General features: G+C 38.1%; 1 protein-coding gene across 5 annotated transcripts in view; it reads right to left on the reverse strand.

Annotated features, from left to right (window-relative positions):
* ZNF106 (zinc finger protein 106) overlaps positions 1 to 20078 on the reverse strand; it is a 59872-nt gene that overhangs the window by 18795 nt on the left and 20999 nt on the right. The window contains exons 3-10 of one of the 5 annotated variants that reach the window (XM_049613436.1): positions 17541 to 17602; positions 11450 to 11650; positions 6387 to 8567; positions 4711 to 5338; positions 3386 to 3455; positions 2025 to 2179; positions 1880 to 1940; positions 1061 to 1198 (exon numbers count right to left, since the gene is read on the reverse strand). In XM_049613436.1, the coding sequence (XP_049469393.1) occupies positions 1061 to 1198; positions 1880 to 1940; positions 2025 to 2179; positions 3386 to 3455; positions 4711 to 5338; positions 6387 to 8567; positions 11450 to 11650; positions 17541 to 17602 (3496 nt within the window). Of the gene's footprint in view, positions 1 to 1060; positions 1403 to 1879; positions 1941 to 2024; positions 2180 to 3385; positions 3456 to 4710; positions 5339 to 6386; positions 8568 to 11449; positions 11651 to 17540; positions 17603 to 20078 lie in introns of all 5 variants that reach the window. The other 4 variants (XM_049613435.1, XM_049613434.1, XM_049613437.1 and 1 more) reach the window with 4 other exon arrangements.

Raw genomic sequence — 20078 nt, forward strand, 5'->3', positions numbered from 1 at the left:
AAAACCTTTTTTTATGGGGCGCCTGGGTGGCGCAGTCGGTTAAGCGTCCGACTTCAGCCAGGTCACGATCTCGCGGTCCGTGAGTTCGAGCCCCGCGTCAGGCTCTGGGCTGATGGCTCGGAGCCTGGAGCCTGTTTCCGATTCTGTGTCTCCCTCTCTCTCTGCCCCTCCCCCGTTCATGCTCTGTCTCTCTCTGTCCCAAAAATAAATTAAAAAAAATGTTGAAAAAAAATTAAAAAAAAAAAAACAAAAACCTTTTTTTAAATACTAGCTTAAGAAGTCACTATAATACTTATTTACCAGTTTTTAAAAAAATACCAAATACTATTCACACAAAAGCAACAAAATTCAAGACGAAAGATAATATACATTTGAGCTAGAAAGATATCTAGATTAGTACTGCAACAGGTAGCAAAATCTAGGGTAACTCTTCAGACTTTTTGTTTTTGCTCAGGTCACACAATGGCAGTTTATTTTTACTCAGTTTTCAGTATAGCACAATCGTGGTTACACAAACTTCAGATAAGGTTTAAAATAGCTTAGAAGTCCTTCTCCAATGGTAAATAAGTGAGTGTTATTTTATGCAAAGAGTAAAAACCTTGGCCATTTCTCAAAACCACTCAAGTTCCTAATGATGATCCTAAACCTGTGTCCACTGCCTTTTATCATGGCCACCTGCCTCTTAGGCTTATATTAATCCTACCTTGCACTTTAACGACAAAGAAAGGTAAGTGCTGAGAAATTCAGAGGACATATCTTATCTAGAAAATTGACTGGACAACTTCAACTCCATTTCTCTCACAAAAAAACAAGCAGCATCAATCCTCACAATGGAACATTTTAGGTGTTAATACAAAGTCAATTTAGTAATCCTAGATTAGAGAAAACTGAGGACAAGTTACTGATATTTAAACAATCCTCCTAAATGGAGGAAACATTAAGAACAATTAATTGTAAAAACTTTAGTTTTAATGGGCAGGTATGACTTTACATCACTGACCTAAAACTGCCCTACACCTTCTGCTGGGGTTGCCCTTAACCCAGAGAAAAGTTTACATACTATTAACTTGCGGTAATTCCTTGGACACATTGCCAGCAGAGCCTTGTGACACAGCGTTCACATTCTCGTCTTGCTCAGGAGACATGGGTTCTTGTTTAATCTGAACTGAGGAGTCTGGAGCAGGAACACTGCCATGGGCTTGGAAAGTAGGAGATGTGGTTACTTGGAGAGGGACTCCGGTGGATGATGGAGACACATGGGAAGATGGAGGCTCCAGAAATACTGGGAAAAAGGGAGTAGGCAGCAGCGTGGCATCAGCAGATGTTTGAGATCTACTGTTCCTTTGTTCTCGCGAAAGGCTATAAGGAACCTGGTCAGGGCGCTCAGAAGGTTCATATGTTTCTAGAATGGGAAACATACGCACATACAAATGCAAAAATATTTTCTGAAAAGCCACTCATTTCTGAGCCAGTTTGTATTTCTCAAGATTACAGGAGAACTTTAAAGTCCCTCATTCTTTGAAATGTATGAAATAAAATCCATACAACCAACAAGCACACGGGTAGAACAGGTGTTAGTATTCCAATTTTTCAAATTTTAAGTGATTTATCCCAAGTCACATAGTTACTAATGGAAGAGCCAAGATTTGAACCCAGGTCTTTTGATTCCTAACACAAGGCTCTTCCTGTAACATACTGCCTCTGTTGCTAAGCATTTTCAGGGAGCACAGCCTCACAGGCCTTTCTACAGAAGGATGAAAACAAGGAGACAGGAGAGGAAAACATTTGACCTTTTCACGACTACTTTAATTCCCCTGCATAGATAACAAAGAAATAATAAGCTACAGAGGATCCAATCCATCAGATTCTCTCCGAATACCTTGTAATCCCTGCAGAATCTGTATTCTATGGGTCCGCAGTGCACTCATCTCCATAGTTATCTAAAAATAAAGTAATCTGTTAAGCACTGTGAAATCCAACTTTAGAGATAATCTATTCTCATTAAATGTTCCATCCGCTGTTACCTGCTGCTTGAGCATAAGTAGCCTCTGAACTTCAACATAAGCTGTCTGAAGAGCTGTACGGGCTTGCAGAAGGTTGTTATCCATGCACTGCAATGATTTGCTTAGTTCTTCCTCCCTTAAAGAAATACTCAGCAGCTGGTCAACCTGAGAACGTTCTGCCAAAAGAAACCATAAGGCTCAGTTTAATACTGCAGACTTCTGAATAATACAGCCCTCAGAAGGTGGAACTACCTCAGTTCTCTAAGATAAGCCTTTGTTTTTCCTCTCCAATAGGTCACTGCAGACTCATCAAATCTCACAAATCATGTGGTCAAGCCTGATATCAGAGCTAAACCAAAAGTGAGAATTGGTGAGATGGAGGTATGTCATAGGTTCAAGGATGCTTAGACTGGGTCCCAGATGTGAACTGCTTGCACTCTCTTCCCAAAGCATATTTTTCTAGTCTCTTAGTTAACATAAAATAGTTCTCTTTATGAGAGAAATCTTCCTAAAGAAAAAACAGCTTTGAAGTGTACATTTAAGTGATTTTAAATAAAATGTCCTACCACGTGTGCGTATCTGTCATCTTTAGGTCTCTTTCCCTTTCAGTATGTCAAGACCTCTTCCTAAAACTCCAGACCCACACATCCAACTACCACCTTGATTTTACTTAGGTGTCTCTAAGATCCTTTAATTCAAGGCCCCCAAAAGGGAACTCATCATCTTCCTCTACCGTCAACCTGCTCCTCTCATGCAGTTTTCTAGCTCTAATAAACGATATCACCATCCCCAAAGACGCCTTAGCCAGAAATTGGGGTCATCCTTTACCCCCAACTTACCCATAACATCCAACCATCCAAGGCTCATCCAATCACTTCCCATACCAGCCCTCTTATTTGAAAGGGTTCAGAATCAGTGGAAAGCAAGAATAAGAGAATCCTATCAGTGAGGGAGCCATTCCAATAACTTGTCTCAACTCAAGTAAGAGAAGCAACAAAGATGCCTCAAAAATGTAAACTGAGAAAAATGGCGATAAATAATCAAGAGACACAAAATTCTTAGCAAATGGCCTATATTCCTCTTCATCACTGAAAAGGCCCAAATGGGACTTTCTGACTTCATACTGAACTCAATTTGTCCAAGATATACATTAATGTTAGCTATGGGTCTATGTGGCATCAAACGTTTCTTCTATAGCTGCAACTGGATATGGGAGAAAATCAACCTTTTCTACATCCTGAAGCAAGATAACAAAAATGCCAAAAAATAATACTAAGTGGGTGAACAGTATTTGATATCCCCAAGCTATACTTTGTCAAGTTGTGAAAAAGTTGAAATGCTATAAAAACAATTTGTTTCTGACAAAATATTTTGCACTGTACCTTTCTTTCCTTTAATCTTCCTTCTTTTGTTTTTTCTCTCAAGACTTGGGAGTTCAGGAGAAGATCCATCCTGAGAAGATAAAGAAAACTGAGTAATATTAAATGTGGAAAAGCTATTCTCCAAGAAATAAAAAAAGTGAATCAATTCTAAGACTGTTCTACATTATTACCATCTCTAACAAGATAGTAGGAATCTCATACACACATTATGAACTCAAATATTAGTTGAATGTATTTGATTTAAAACAAAACAAAAACAAACAAAAAAACCCAGAACAGAATCTAAGGTACAGTACCTTCCTAGCATCCTAGAGGTGGTGAATCCCTGGGGCTTAGGCAAGCATTTCACTTTGGTAAAGTATGGCATAGTTAGAGGTATGGACCAAGCCAGTAATGCACATATATGATTTCACAGTGACATAGTTTCTACTTTACTAGAAAATCTTCACAACAAAATTTTTACAACAAAAAGCTAAACAGTCTATCAGACAAGCGCCCAGATATTAGCTTTGTTATAGGACAAACTTTCGTCCAAGAATATCCACTACAGTGTCTAACTCAAAGGGGCAAAGTTGGAATTTGAATTCAGGTCTACAAGCCAAGCCCTTAAGTACTCTGCTATAGTGCCTCAGTATTAAAGCAAACAGTCCATTTTCTCAGAGTGCCACATTCCAGACTACATCACTGCCAGCAACTCTTTCTTTTCAGAAAGGGTTCCTGAAAGGGTTAAGCAGTGTTAGTGACATAGATGCCAGAAGAGAAGTGGTTTCAGTGGAAGATGGATTCTGAAAGGGCCAGGCTGGGTAACTGAGGTACAAAACACTGAGTAACAGAGACCAAAAATATTTGTAAGACCATGTTCACACAGATGCACTCTCATCGTATTAAAACTACCCTAGTGTTAAGCCCAATTGTCTCGGTCTAACAAGCATTCATGGCCTACAAATGCAACATTAGAGTGCCTTTCTTCAGGGCCAGTACAGAATGCATCATGAAGATAGATATAGTTACAGATGAAGACGTGGCTTACTCCTCAGTCAGGTGATACAAAGAATCATTGCCTTGGAGACTAGTTTTAGAGATGACTTCATATTTTCCTAGTACTGTACATTCATATTCACTGACATCTAACTTAGTAGAATCACTCAGTGAAAGGAACCAGTAGGTTAAGAATATGAAAGGAAGAGTAAAAGCCTCACAAATCTATTCCAGAGTAGGGAAAAACACAACCCAGATACCCAGAAAAAATTAAAGTTATATCTTTCTTAAAACAGTCAGGTCAGCACATGAAGGGTCCAACAATAAGCAGGGGCAATCATACTCACTCCAGTAGCTCTTCGTTTCTTTCTAACACTCTGGCCGTCGTTTTGTTCGGCACCAGAAGTACAGCTACTGTCTGTGGCTGCATCTGCCAAACTGGAGATTGCAAGGGCTGAGGATGCATTTGATGATAAAGAGTTTCCTTCTCCATTACTCTCCTGGGTATTCTGATTCTCTGAAGGTGGCGTAGAACTCTCCTGGCTGTTCAGGTCTTTTGCCAAATGCATCAAAGGTATCGAACGGTCAGAGGATAATTGCACACTATGTCGCCTTTGAGTAGCAACATTTTCAGCCCTTTCACCTGTTCTTAGGGAGAGAGCCAGAGGGGTCACTTCCTGCTTAAGGCCCATGGTTGTTGTCTGACTCTGTGCAGCCCTCAGTGCGTTACTAGGTGAAAAAATCTGCTGGGGCTCATTTTCTTTGCCTGTACCTTCCTCACTGAAGAAGCTATACACAGAAGGAGCCCTGTCCATGATCACACTGCTCTCAGAAAGGCTTCGCTTCCTTGCCAACCCAGGAGAAAGGGAAACACCTTCCCAATGGAATCCTTCGAGACTAGACAGATCAGGCTCCTCATCCAAATCCAAGACCTCTTGTTCATTTTGAACTAGAGGCACCATTTCTATGCCAAACCTGAAGAAAAAAAAGAAAAAAAAACATAAATCAGACATGATTAAGGAAGAGAGGGTATCACTTAAGTGCCAAACTCTGTTAAGCACTGAGAGTACAAATATAAATAAGATGGTTTCTGCCCTCAAAAAGCTCACAGTCTAATAAGTGTCCCAGACATAAATAACCTTAGTGTAAGTATTGTAATATAACAAGTACTAAATTACAGATTTGTACACAGTTATGAGAATACATTTGAAGAAGTAAAAATTGAGAGCTTTATTAGCATGGAGCTTTTCTAAACCAACCATAATAATTTTTAACAGCACACAAACCAAACACAAACAAAAATATTTACTGAGCATTCAACAAATGACAGGCACAGGGCTAAGGATAAGAACTTTATAATCTCAATACTCAAGTTATGGAAAAGAGTGCACAATAAATACGCTATTTCATCACGGATAAAATTTAAAGCTTGAAGGGCTATATAACACAGCAGGTTGATTTTCAAGTAGCAAACCTACACTGAATGCTGCTCTACCATTCAGAAAAGTTTAGCATCTCAGCATAAGATGAACAGCCAAAATATCACACAAGTACTTAAGAGAAAGTATTTTGTGATCACGAATATAGTGCCCGGAATAAAGACAGAAGGGTAACTATTCGTAGATTCTGAGTAAAAGGTCGTAAGAACAATTACACTTAAAAACTGTACCAGTCATTAAGATCTAGAGATAGATACAAATCTACTGATATACTTTTTTATGCTGTTACTTTCTGGCCTCTATAACTAAAGTGATGGACTTCTGATAATTTTTTTCCACGTCCCCATCTCATTTCATTTCTTAGAGGTTGATGTGCTTCCTTGCAACCTGAATTCCCTGTTAGGAAACACTTTATTGCGTTGTTATAGAGTAGCAGTCACTATTTAATATTTAAACCAGACATCTACAACATGTATTTTTTGCAAGCATTTAATTAAATACAACAAATAGAATTCTCTTGGCCAGGGGCAAAGGGTTAAGTTTAAAAAAAGAGAGAGAAATGGACACTAAAAAGAAGCACACACCTGGGCAAGCCTTTGCCTAGCTCTTGCTTTTTCTTGGTTACTTGTTGGATGACCTGTTCCCAGTTGACATTTCTCCGGGATGCATTTAGAATCTGCCGAAGGGTTGGCTTGAGCCCAGACTCCTTCTCCGTCTCACCCTTTCGATGACCACTGATATTGCGTATGCGGCGAGCACTATTGAGGTTTGGCTCAGGAAGGTGTACTCCAGTTTTGCTCTTTAAACTGATGTGCCTGGTTAGATCTCTCTGGAGAGAGGCAGGAAAGCCAAGCTTACTGAGGTCAGGCAGAAGAGGGCCTGAGGACGGACCGATATCGTTTTTTTGAAGTTCTGCATCCAAGCTAGCACTCTCGAAACCTTCTGTTGCATAAGACACATGAGATTTAACAGGGTCATCAACCTGTGCATCTTCTAGAGAAGTTTTCAAGTCTAGCAGTAAGCCAGAGTGTGGACTGGCTGCAGATGTCATTTGTAACTCAGGTTCTTTCTGATGAACTGTTGAATTACATGCGTTAGTGGATAGTTTTCTACATGTTTTCAGGTTTTGCTCATCACCGTCTTTCTCATCAGTGATGTGAGTGCTGCAGGATAAAATTTCTGTAGGTGCAGAACCCAGGGCTCCAATTTTTGTTCCATGCTTTTCTGTGTCAGATAGCTCCCCATCACTTTCATCTTCTAATGTGCGTACCTGGAACTCTATCTTCAAAGATCCTTTTTCAGACTCTTCTACATTCCTACTTGCTTTTGCATAGTTCCTGGTCCTTTTAGAAGTGCAAAGGAGTGGATTTTGCACTGATTCATGACACTGTAGCACCTCTTTGGCTTTTTGTAAAGTATCACTTACATTTTTATCAGGTTCCACCTGAGTGCCAAATGTACTTTTATTCCCTTTTAAAACACGAGGACATGAACTTTGCAATTTGGTTATGTAAGACCCATGACTGTCTGCCACAGTGGGTTTGTTCAAGGGATTTGAGTGTTCTCCAGGAAAAAAGGAATTTGTTTTGGTGTTTTTTGAGGGATTCTTTAAATCTGGGTTCTGGGGAACTGATTTAGTGACTGGAATTGGAAGGAGTGCAGATTTCAATGATGGCATCTTACTTAAGTTAAGCTCTTGTTCGTGTTTCTCTGTGACGGGGCACTCTCTCACCGCCTCATAGGGAGCAGTGCAGTCAGAAGGGGCTTTGTGACTAACCAATCCAGTATGTGTTTCTTTTTGTGTTTTCAGCGTCGGGGAGTTACTTTTTCCATCATTCTGGGGCTCTGCTGCTCCTGTGGTTGTCAAGCTAAAGCCAAAGAAAGGCTTATCTATCATTTCTGCCTTGTTTCCAGCGCCTTCTTTCATTGCGGATTGTAAATCCAGAGTCTTCTGGGAAGGGTAAGGAGTCCAGCGGCGGAGCTTTTCCCTTGCTACACTGCTGTTCTTCCCACCAGTTTTGGAAGCTATGATATCTGTTTGTTTAGTAGTTTTGCTTTCTAGCTGCTCAAAATTGAAGTCAAGTAAGCCTTCTGAAGGAAATGTATCGCTTGTAAATCCTTCAGAAGGCCCTCTGTATGTGGCAGCCGCACCAACTTTGTCGCTTTCTTGCCGCTGCCAACTGTATCTATCCTGACTGTATTTGTTAGACTTAGATTTCTTGTTCCACAGCATAGGTAAGTCTTCCATCTGACAGTTAGAGTTTCTGTTTCTGCCTGGCTGAAATTTGTCTCCAGGGCCACTGTAATTCCAACTATTTGTACTACGTACACTGGATTTCCAGTTTCCGTTACTGCTGTTCATATGCCAACTGGAAAAGCCACCTGTTCCTTCAGAATGCCAACTGGAATTCCTTCCTGTACCACTATGATTCCAATCTACCGTTCCACTATTTGCATGCCAACCACCTCCAGAATTACTATGGTTGTGAAACCAAGTCGTGGAGCCTCCTGCAACACCCTTATGCCACCCGGAACATCCTCTTGGTCCACCATTATTCCTCAAAGAATGTGGAAAGTTGTTTTTCCTACTATTATTAAAGCCATCTTTCTCCCACTTCCAGTCTCGCTGAGGAGGTCCGCGATGATGCCATGTTGGCTGACTGTAGCTCTCTCTGTCTTGGTAAGGGATTCGGTCTTCTCGTCTCCATTGGGGTCGCCTGTCATCAGAGTTTATTTCTTGGCTGCTGTTGGAAGGTTCATCTTGTCTGGAAGAAAAACAGTTCTCCATTAGTGATTTAAAGTAATTATCATGCTTCCTTAAAAGGCATAACCCATCAAACTTTCCTCTACCTATCTCCTCGGCTACTTAGAACATAGTCTATTTTTATTTCTAGTAGTGGCTGTTTCCCGTCTTTAAATGATATTGCTAAACTTATATTTCACAGTTTATGGATGCAGATATTAAACGATATGCCATTTCTGCTATCACTCCAGAAATATTAAAAATCTGACACATTTATACTATCCTCCTTTTCCTGCTCCTGCTTTTCTTAGCATGTTCTGGGACTTTTGTCCCCATCATCCAATTATTATTTTCACATTATGTAGCTTTTTGAAAATAAGCATAATTGTATCTTGTAGCTCTGGCTAGTTATCATAGTTAATACAACCTAAGTTCCACTGCTCTTAATACTGCGGATTTTTCCAGCCATAGATTCTTCTGAAAAAACCAGTTTCTTAACCTATTTTAAATTCTAAGATTTCACTTTGCATTATCACTTTCATTAATAAACACTTTATCCAGCACATATTCAATGACTGTTAGTTGTGAAAGAAAACTTTTATGTATAGTTCCTGTTCCTGAAAGACTTACAACCTAGCTGAGAAAATAAGGTCACAAACAGGAGTAAAATAGCACATACCAAATAAGCAGTACCCACAATCAGTGCTATAAGGAGCTTCATGAGCTAGAGGTTTTTATAAAGCTACAGCTGTTTGAACTATTCGTGTTAGACAAGGAGCCCACAGAAATGTGAATAGGCTTAAGTAAACATCACAGGAATAGGTGTAAAACCACTTCCCTCTATAAACTGCCTGTGGTATGCCTGGCATAGTGCTTAACACATGTGGTAGGTGCTCGAAAAATCGAATAATGCTAGCTAAAACTTATCGAGCGCCTACTGTCAGGCATTTTAAGCACTTTATGTAGATTATCTCATTTAGTTTTCACAGCTCTGAAGCAATTATTCCTCTTATTCCTACTTTTTGGATGAAGAAACAGAGCATTAGAGAGGTAGAGTAACATGCCTAGAGTTAGAAAGCCAGTAAGTGGTACAGGAGAGATTTGTTGGGCAGACTGACGCTAGAGTCTACACTCTTAACTGCTAGCCCTTGATGAACTGAAAATCCCCAAACTAAGTTTCTGCTATTGGGCTCCCTCCTCTTAACTTGACTTCAACTCCGTAATGACTCTAACTGGTTCTAAAAACTTCTAATGTCTCTCAGATTTTGGGCACAAATTGGAATTTCTTCCTTTTTCACAAGATGGAATTCAAAGTTAATTTACTTGAAAGTGCAAACATCCACTTTCATTATGAATTACAACCATTTCTAAACAGGAGACCCTAAGTCGCCAAGTGACAAGTGTTATTACATACATGTGCAGGATTTTTTTTTTTTTAACGCCATTGGCCAAATTGCTTTTATCTTTTGTTTCTAAGCACTATATACTTTTGACATCCAAGGAGATTACGGACTTGGCTACACTAATGGGATCCAGAACTGGGCAACAAATCTGTCACAGAATAGAATTCCTAGATCAGTGTGAATTGGCTAGATCGCGGGGACAGTGGGATGCAGCTAAATCCATAGCCCAGAAAAAACAATCTAAATTAAAAATCTCATGAAGGAAAAGAGAAAAAAATGTGAAGAAATAATAGATACTATAAATACATCACCAAAGAAGCATATCAGAATATTCAAAGAATATTAACTACAATGTGAATGTCTAATTTACTGAGAAGCTCTTTTACCTTCTGACTTAATGTTTAATCATTTACACAGATAAGCTAATAATGGCACAAATTCGTAAGAAAAAAATAAAAGTTAGCCTCCTAGAGGCTTCAACACCCTAAAACAAGAATAAACTACAGCTATACCGAAAGTAGTAACAATGTCATTTGAAGGACTAAGCAGCAAAACGGGTTTAAGAACCAGGTGCTACTGACATTTTAAGACTAAGAAAGGAGACAAGTCTCCTTCAAGGACTTGTTCAAAACACTTGTAGCATATACTACAAGTAGTAAAGACTACTTCCTTTTTATACTAAACCACTAACTGAATACAGACTGCATACCTGGTATAACTAGTACTCAGAAAGAATCTTTAAAATTTTATATTAGAACGTATAACGTTTCTCATTATATTCTAGGACTTGAAAAATCACCCAACCTCTTAAATGGTTCTCTCTCTTACTCATATCTGAAAATTTCTGCTTGAACTCTTTAGGCCACAACTCAGTAATGTAAAAATACAAAAGCCTAATACCCGAATCATAGATGCAGGTATAAAATTATGTAGTACAGCTAGAAAACTTATACTGCTCAAATGATCCTGACATTGTCAAACTTAAGATACAAATGTATTCAGTGAATACTTACTGAAACGCTAAATAATGAAGAATAAATCACATTTGGTAGAAGCACCATGTTAATTCACATGGGGCAAAACATTTTTTTACTGACGGCTAGAATAAGAAATGCAATATATATGAAGGAAGCTTATACACTAATACCTTTCCACTAGACATTCTGGGTATCAAATAAAACCATTCACTGGTGTTCAAAAAAAACTGGAATAAAGCCAGTTTTAAACATGGTTATCAACACAGTAAAAATTTCAGATATGTAGCACCTATAGCTAACTTTTATGGAGGGATAATACTGAGTTTGTTTTTTCTGTAAGCAGATAGTACAGTAGTTCAAGAGAGGATTCCACTGACATTTCATGCATAAGACAGTAACCTCAAGCTAACCTCTGCAATTAAAATAAGTTTGAAAGTTACTAGATGAAAAGTACGGAAATGGAAAATGTATTCTCTACCACACTGTTTCAGACAGACTTTTTAAAAATCAAAATAATTACTCACCGACTTTGTTCTTTCCTTTGTTTTATTAACTGAACGAGTTCCTTGTCAAAATAATCTTCTTCCTCTTCTTCTCCCTTTCCATCATCTTCTCTCTCCTGGGCATCAACGTTATCTTTGTGCAACTGGCTAGAAATGTGCTTTGCATATGCAGAAAGACCCACTTCTGTGACCCCGCACACTCGGCATTCATGACTACTGTCCCTAGGGAAAGAGGGAGATGAGGGACGTTCAATTCTGCCCACTGGCATGGCACACTCACCAGATCTGGTATGGTTTCCTCTGAAAAACACTGCACACTTTGGCACAGTGAAAGATTAGTGCTAATCAATTTCAATGCTCCTTTCATCACTTTTAATGAGTTTGTTCATAAGTTATTTTTGAAATGAACTTAAGATTCTTTTCCAGCAATCAAGAGGCAATACACTTCAGAATAATGTAGTTTAGGAGGAGAAATCTTCTTGAATTGCTGTACTTAAAATCTTGCCAGAGGAAACATGGTGAAAGGGGAGGCAGGGCAGGGGGCTCAGAGCAAACAGAAGTTGCTCTAGAGCACACCCATGATGCCAGCTGCACTCAGAAGCCTGGTGACAGCGCTTCCATTTTATCTCAGGCTCAAGAGCTTTCTCCCAGTGAAAGTTTAGGGGTGGAGAAAAGAGCAGGCAGCCTAACCAATCCCAACGTGGTAACTAAATCGGACCCCGCTGGAGCTCTGCCTGGAATGTGCAGATTCCGGACCCCAGAGCAAATGATAGGAGGAGTCTCAGCAAACTTTTTTGGGCTGGATGATACATGTGACCTACATTCTGCTTCAGAAGGGCTTATTTAAAGGGAATGGAAAGCATTTCAGTTGTAGGAAGTTAACAGCTGTGCTAGGCAAATGGTTTTTCTCAAGTTTCAGAAAACGCAAAAGTTTAGAGAGAAGCAAAACCAGTTCTTGTTCAGAAAGAAAACTGAGCAATTTTTTTTCCCCCTTTTACTTTACACAGTTAATGGTAACTCTCATATTTGGCCAGTTTTAAGAAACCAAAATCTTAAGTCGACATCCAGAGCTGTAGTAGATGAGTGTTTTAACTGGTTTTTTAGCTTCCTGAAATCCCTTGATTGGTTCAGCTGTCTATGCAGTCATTGATGGGAAACATCTGAACACCATGGCCACAAGTGTAAGAAATGGACAGTAAAATCCATTCAATAATCCAGATGGGCCTACCTCTGTATCATTTGTCTTGGGTTTACACAAGTGATATTTTTGTACTTCCTATGCCAATCTCTATTACTTACTTACTTATTTATTTATTTTATAAGAAGTTTGTTGACGTGTATATCCCATGTGTACATGAGAGGTACCCAGGGAAAATTATTAACTGTCCTAGGTAGGTAACCTAAGCCACCAACTGAAATACCACCTTCAGCTAAAGGCAAAAGAAAGAAAAGCAGGAAGGAGGAACAGTTATGGAGGTAATCACAAAAAGCATGGAAAACAATGGTAAGGGTAGTTATGTAGAATTAAGTTGGTGCTTTCTCCAGTGATTAAATTCTCTACCTTTGCCAATCTTACAAAAAATAAATAAATAAAATTCAGGAGTGCCTGGGTGGCTCAGTCAGCTGAGCATTCAGCTTTGGCTCAGGTCATGATCTCACAGTTTGTGAGTTTGTGAGGCCTGCACTGGGCTCGCTGCTGTCAGCATCCTCTGTCCCTCTCTCTCTCTCCCTCTGCCCCTCCCCCTGCTCACAAAAATAGATAAACCTTTAAAAAACCAACACAAAAAGACATGCTGTCTTTGATAAGACAGACACACACCATGCACAACAATGCTCCATCCTCCCCTCAAGTATATCTATAAAGACATGGTGGAATTCACATCAATTAACCAGAAGAGAACCTCAAAACTGAGCACTTCATTTACCAAAAGATGGTTTCTGTTACAGACCACCTGAACATTTATTTAAAAACAAAAACAACAACAACAAGGGGCACCTGGGTGGATCAGTCAGTTAAGCGTCCAACTTCAGCTCAGGTCACCATCTCACGGTTCGTAAGTTTGAGCCCCACATCGGGCTCTGTGCTGACAGCTCAGAGCCTGGAGCCTACTTCAGATTCTGTATCTCCCTCTCTCTCTGACCCTCCCGATCTAGTCCTCACATTCTCTCTCTCAAAAACAAATAAAAACATTCAAGAAAACAAAAGTGGATGTTAACTTGTAACAGAAATCAAGCCTTTTCTCATGGCAACACAGAAAGAAATTAAAAATATGTAAATATAAATCTACCTACCACCAGAAGAGTCTGAAAACCCCAAATAACCTAGAATATAGAATTTACACTATAATAAAAATTCGAGTCATACTTACAGAGGTCTTGCACCATTATGATGTACCCCTAAAACTAATGTAACATTGTGTGTCAACTATGCTTCGATTTAAAAAAAAAATGTTTTCTAATTTAAATCATGAAGTCAAAAAGAAAATTTGAATCAAGTGAATTTTCTGGTTAGAAAATCTTGGCTCTAAACTCTCTAAAACTATGAAAAATGTTTTAGTCCACTTTTCTCCCTAAAAACTTACAGACTACTAAACCGTATATCGTAGTACCAGGGACATCATTCCAAAAGGGTTTTTTGTTGTTGTTTTTTTTTAAGTTTTTGAAGTTTGTTTGTTTTTTTTTTTAAGAGAGACAGAGATAGGGTGAGCAGGGGAGGGGCAGAGAGAGAGGGAGAGAGAGAATCCCAAGAGAAAGAATCCTCTGTGCACTGCCAGCACAGAGCCGGATGCAGGGCTCGAACCCACAAAACTGTGAGATCATGACTTAAGCTGAAACCAAGAGTCGGATACTTAACTGACTGGGCCACCCAGGCACCCCCAAAAAGGTATTCTTAAGTAAAATTTCTGATTATACCCTTACTTCTAAAATGGATAGAATTTTTCTCACATCCAAACCACCAAAATCCCTCTCTCTTTACAGATATTACTGGAAGACCATACTGTTTAAAATACTAAGGAATGCAGTATAAACAGTATTTAACTGTTAAAAATAAACATCCATAATCATAAACCCACACACTGCGATCCCCAAAGCACAGGCATATGCTGGATGTGAAACAAACACTCAAACACAGATTTTTTAAACACATGGGATTTCCTTGTAAGAAAGGATAGTAACCATAGTACTAAAGTTATATTTAATTTTTAAAAATTAATAAAGTCGTATTTAATAGAAAAACACCTGAAGAGATCCTGCCCAAAAGGGTACAGGCAATAAGTGCAATACAAATAAAGGTTAACACTAAAAGCAAACTATCCAAAACAAAAGTCCCTAACATTTTTCTTATAGATGAATTCTTGTTTAAAAAAGAGAGACCGGGGGGGGGGGGGGGGGGAATCTTTGCAAGAAACATCAAAATGAGAAAAAGGAGAATCCACATTTATCTTGGGAAAGAACAGGGGGTTAGGACAACCACATCTCTTAAAAATGCAAATGAGTCTGTGTCTGGAGGCAGGCATATTATCTGTTCTACATACAATATGCATTCATGCCTCCACATGTGATGTTAGGGAAACCACGTATTTTAAAAAGCTAATGGCAAATTAAATAATATTTTAATGATGCTATTTCCCAATTCTCTATCAAATAACCAGTTAAAATACTTACTATTTTGTATAACTACGTAAGTAATTGTTGGGGAAAAAGTACTGCTTTACTTCTTGACTAATAAAAGCAAAAACGGTCCTCAGGACATTTAAAGAAGGGCCCAAATTAACTTCATCCTGTTACCACACAATTTCCTCTCATGTGTGAAAGGCAAAGCCTTAAGATATTCTACCCATAAGCTTTTCTTTATTAAGCTTGCTCTAACTATACCACAACAGCTGGTTGATAAATAAAGTTGTGCCCTTGTAATAGCATTTATCTGTGGAAACAGGCCACGCATCTGAAAAATCAGACTGGGGAAAAAATAGGGGAATGCTCCAGATGTCCACAATTGTGAACCAAATAAGAATGTCTCACTTCTCAATCAAGTTTGTATTCAAAACCTAAAAAGTATGCTCTTTACATTTCTTAACCAGATCACAACTAAAAATTAGAGTGATACACATATAAAGAGAAACAGATAGTCTTAACATCAGAAAGCCAGTAATCAAACATGAATTCCACAGAAAATAATCACAAACTGAGGAGAGGAAGGAAAAATAATGACTGGTAACTATTTGTCCCTATGGTGCAAATTAGGGATTAACAGTTTGTCTCTACAGTAAATGCTCCAAGTAAATGATTTTTGAAATTTTGTTTTTTATAGTTTCATCAGCTGTTTTTCCTTGTTATCTGCTTTGCCTTCTCCCTTATAATTTATTACAGGCCAGGAAGCCATATAGAACTTGTTAGCACTGTGTCTAAAATATGAATAAATAAGTACTAAAGTATATCCCTCTAAATAAAATGAGTTTGGATGATAAGGGTGACATTTTTATTGTCAGCTTTGAGGCTTCTAAATGCTTTCTCCTTGATTATTTGACTATGCTCCAAATAACTGGAAATACACAAAATCCCCAAAGCACAGTTAAGTTGATGGGCAGGAGTAGAGGAAAAAAGTTACTGAACAATAAATACATGGCATGTAGTTCAGTTACGTTAGTAAGACAAAACCATATATATCTACATATAAATATAAATCTATGCATAGATACAGAAAGAGATTTGGATAAGATATACACTAAACTGATGACTTTCTTGTAAAAAGGGAGTAGGATTGGGGCAGGGTGGGGAGTAATATATGGGTGAGAGGATTTCTACCTTTTTTACTTTTTACAATTCTGTATTGACTGAACATGAATCTTAAGTAATCAAAAAAATTTTTTTTAATGTTTTAAATACCTGATTAGTGGATGTATGAACAAAACAAGGCATTAGCCTTGGGAAAAAATTGGCTTCTCTCTTAAGGACTAGATTTACTGACCTCATATGTTTTGTTTGATTTATAATATAGTCAGGTAGCAGGTAAACAGCCCAGAGAAAGGTGAATTCCAAAAGGAAGTCTGCTGGAAATGGGATGAGGTAATTAGGATAATCCACATTTAGAGAATCAAAGGTTGACTATATTTCACAGATTTCCAATGATAATGACTTAAAGATTACATATATTCAAGGTATTATGATAAAAATTCTCCACATTAAATCTAAATGAAAGCCTCTTTTATACTGCTGTATAGACCTAACCTTCACACAGTAGGGAACGGAGACCATGGAAAAACTCCACTAATAGGCTAAACGTACGCTGAAAGTTTACTACCATATTAATTTGCCCACACAATCTAAAACGGTACTACTTAAAACACAAGTAACTTCGAATGACTTACACGGGCATCATGATCAAAGCCTGTATCTATTATTCATGCAATAAGACACGAAGTAAAAAAAAAAGATAAAATTAATATTTCTCAGTTTCCCAATCTTTCTCTATTCCATACTGTTTCCAAATCTCAAATTCAAGTAAGTGAAAAACATCAAAAAAGAACCACAGATGGGGGGGCGGGGGGGAGACATGGAATACACACATATGTTATATTTAATTTTTCAAAGGTGCTTATTAGCTTTTCTTTCTTTAAACATCTCAACTTTTAAATCACAAAACAGCATTCTTAAATATTCAAAGTTTGCACTCATTTTATTTACACTAATGACAGACTTGCTGCCATTTAGCACACTTTGGACTTCTCAGACTATCCCACTAACTCTAAAGGTTTATGGCAGGTAATAATTTGTAACACTGCTGAGACAATTAACATGAAATGTCTTAGTTTCAAGACTGGTGTGTCTGGATGAGAATATTTACTAATGAGGAACCAGCCCATCCCCACCCACCTTTGTTGCAATCTGCTTGTTAGAGCTGCTGTGAATTCTACACATTCTAGATACACAAAGACTTACCCTTTTTGAATGCCAAAAAAAACTACTATATTCGTCAATAATTCTAAAAGACAGTTCTATGTCATAGGACTATATTCACTTATGAAGGATTATTATGAAATAAGCTAACAGGCACCCTCAGCACTCAGCTCCCACGACATTCACAAGTTATGGAATACAGCCGTTCCCATACCTGCCCTTCAGGTTCTCAAGCTCCCTGTGATGCAACATGCTCCGCATGTGTTCGTCCATCTCCTTCAAAATTAAAGAAAGCAGATTAAACTAAGGGGGGGTTGTTTTGGGAAAAGAAATCCCTCTGTTTTTACTCAATCAACAACTAGGGTTCAAGTTCCTTGCCATGGTTACCCTTCTCAATTCAATAGTGAAACCAGTTCCTCATAATTCTTCAGCTATGTTTTGGGCATATTTCATTCTTAAATAAAAGAACTGTTAAGAAAAAAAACAATTAAATGGCTTTCCAAAAAGGTTAGAAAGTATACTGTTTTGGGGGGGGGCAAAATATTTAAGATAAACTATGTGGGTTGAATTCTATCCCAAAATAAAGAATTTAACTACAATTATCTAAAAAAGAAAAAAAAAATCTCTGAAATCACTTAACTTCTCAGCTCTTTGGCTACTTTTCTCCAGACTTTCTTTCCCTACTCAACTGATAGTTTCTCAAGAGCAAATTCCAACTGTTACTCAGGTCTTGGCCAGGGCTTGGCATCTGGTTGTCGACATTTGCTGAATGAACAGATGGATATATCAATTCTAGGTAGAAGTTACAGATACAGAACTTCTCCGTGGTTGATTATGAAGTCTTTAAAAACTGCTTTGAACACAGCAGCTCAATCATGCTTTCATTTTCACTGCCCAATCTCCCCCACTGATTTGTTTGATTCTGATGAAATGTTTGAAAATTTGCTAGGTTCTCTCCTCTCTCCATCCCATTCTTAGTGGGAAGAAAATAAAATCTGCAGGAAGAGCTTCCACTTAAAAACATATGCACACACACCTCCAAAAACTCAAAAAGCTGTAAATGTCTATCCCTTTGTCACGCACAAGTATACGTACGCAGCACGACATAATTAGCACGACATAATTAAAGAATGGCTGTTGACATGTATAATAAAAGGGCTACTATAATTGTTGACTATTACTATTAACTGTGCCCTGTGTTTAAGTGCCTCAAACATTTCTTCACATGAACTGCACAACACTGCTGAGGGAATATTGTTAATTTCAAAAGAATACAAGGATACACAGGAGCAAACTCATTTATTCACCAAATATTTATCACTGCTTATTATATGCCAAGTACAGACTTAGACACTGAAGGGATAAGTGTGAAAATATTCAGTCTTGCCCTCTCAGAGTCAGAGATAATCAAGTGGTCAAACTAGAACTCAGATCCTGATGTTTTTGACATCAAAGCCATCTAGTGCATTCAGATTTCTCATTATATACAATTCATTTGTCAAAGAGTACAACTCAATAACCTATTCTTACTTTAAGTTATCTACTACAGTGTGACAAACAGGGATGTGATTCAAAATACATCCCTTAAATGACAATTTTATTGAAGATGACCATCATTTCCTTCCTATCTCTACAAATGCTTCACTTGGAGGATGGCTTTACATGTGACGTCCTTCTACCTACACCTGATTGGCCACTAATTACAATGAACACTTACATAGCTGAAAGCTGAATCAAGTTAGTGACATAATAAACAATGAAAAAATCCATGAACAATATACAACACCTACTCAAATCCCTATGCATCCCTTTGTTCAATTTTTCCTTATATGAGATTTACATGTGCCAAATTCCCTTTTCTTGAGCTAAATTTAAGTCCCTCTGTTTCTTGCAACCATTCTGACCAAAACACCATTCACTGAAATAGGTCATCCTGATATAAAAATTAATTCTATATTCTATTTCAGTTATAAAAATGTTATCATTCAAAACTTGTTTTAACATGACTTGATTGTCTAAAACACTTCACAAATCTTTTCCTAAATTTACATCTGAAATCCTCTCCCATCCTGCTCCAAGGAATGAATGCAAATAGTGTGACAACTGAGCTTTCAAAATAACTAGGAAAGATCCATGGGCACGGGATTAGAGTAATAGCCCCAAACGCATACTTGCTTCTATTTAGTTCTATATTAACTATGTTATATTTTCTAAAGAAGAAGGAGGAAAGAATTTTTTTTAAAAAGATTTGGCAGTTGAACAAATTTAGAAAACACTGAAAACAACAAATTTATTATTATTTTTTTTTAGTGTTTCTTAACTCCAGGGCTTCTCAGCCTTTCATAAATTAATGAGCATCAGAATGCTCAGGGATGCAGTATACAGCTTTTCCCCATACTTAGGACATTTAGGTTCTTTTTCTTCTCCACAGTATATTTGGAGAAATTAGGGTTATGCTAGTTTGGGAGACTAGAAGAAAGCACTGCTTCAACATAAGTTATTCATAATCTATCTAAAACCAGCAGAGTTATTCCTTTCAACTAACCCATTCTGCTAATTTCTTAGACCACGTTAACTTTTTTTTTTTTTAATATTTATTTATTTTTGAGAAAGAGAGAGAGAGAACACATGTGAGGGGAGGGGCAGACAGAGAGAGGGAGACAGAATCCTAAGCAGGTTCCGTACTGTCAGCACGGAACCCGAGGTGGGGCTTGAACCCACGAAGCTCGATATCATGACCTGAGCCTAAATC

The sequence above is a fragment of the Panthera uncia genome, assembly GCF_023721935.1.
Source record: "Panthera uncia isolate 11264 chromosome B3 unlocalized genomic scaffold, Puncia_PCG_1.0 HiC_scaffold_1, whole genome shotgun sequence".
NCBI lineage: Eukaryota > Metazoa > Chordata > Mammalia > Carnivora > Felidae > Panthera > Panthera uncia.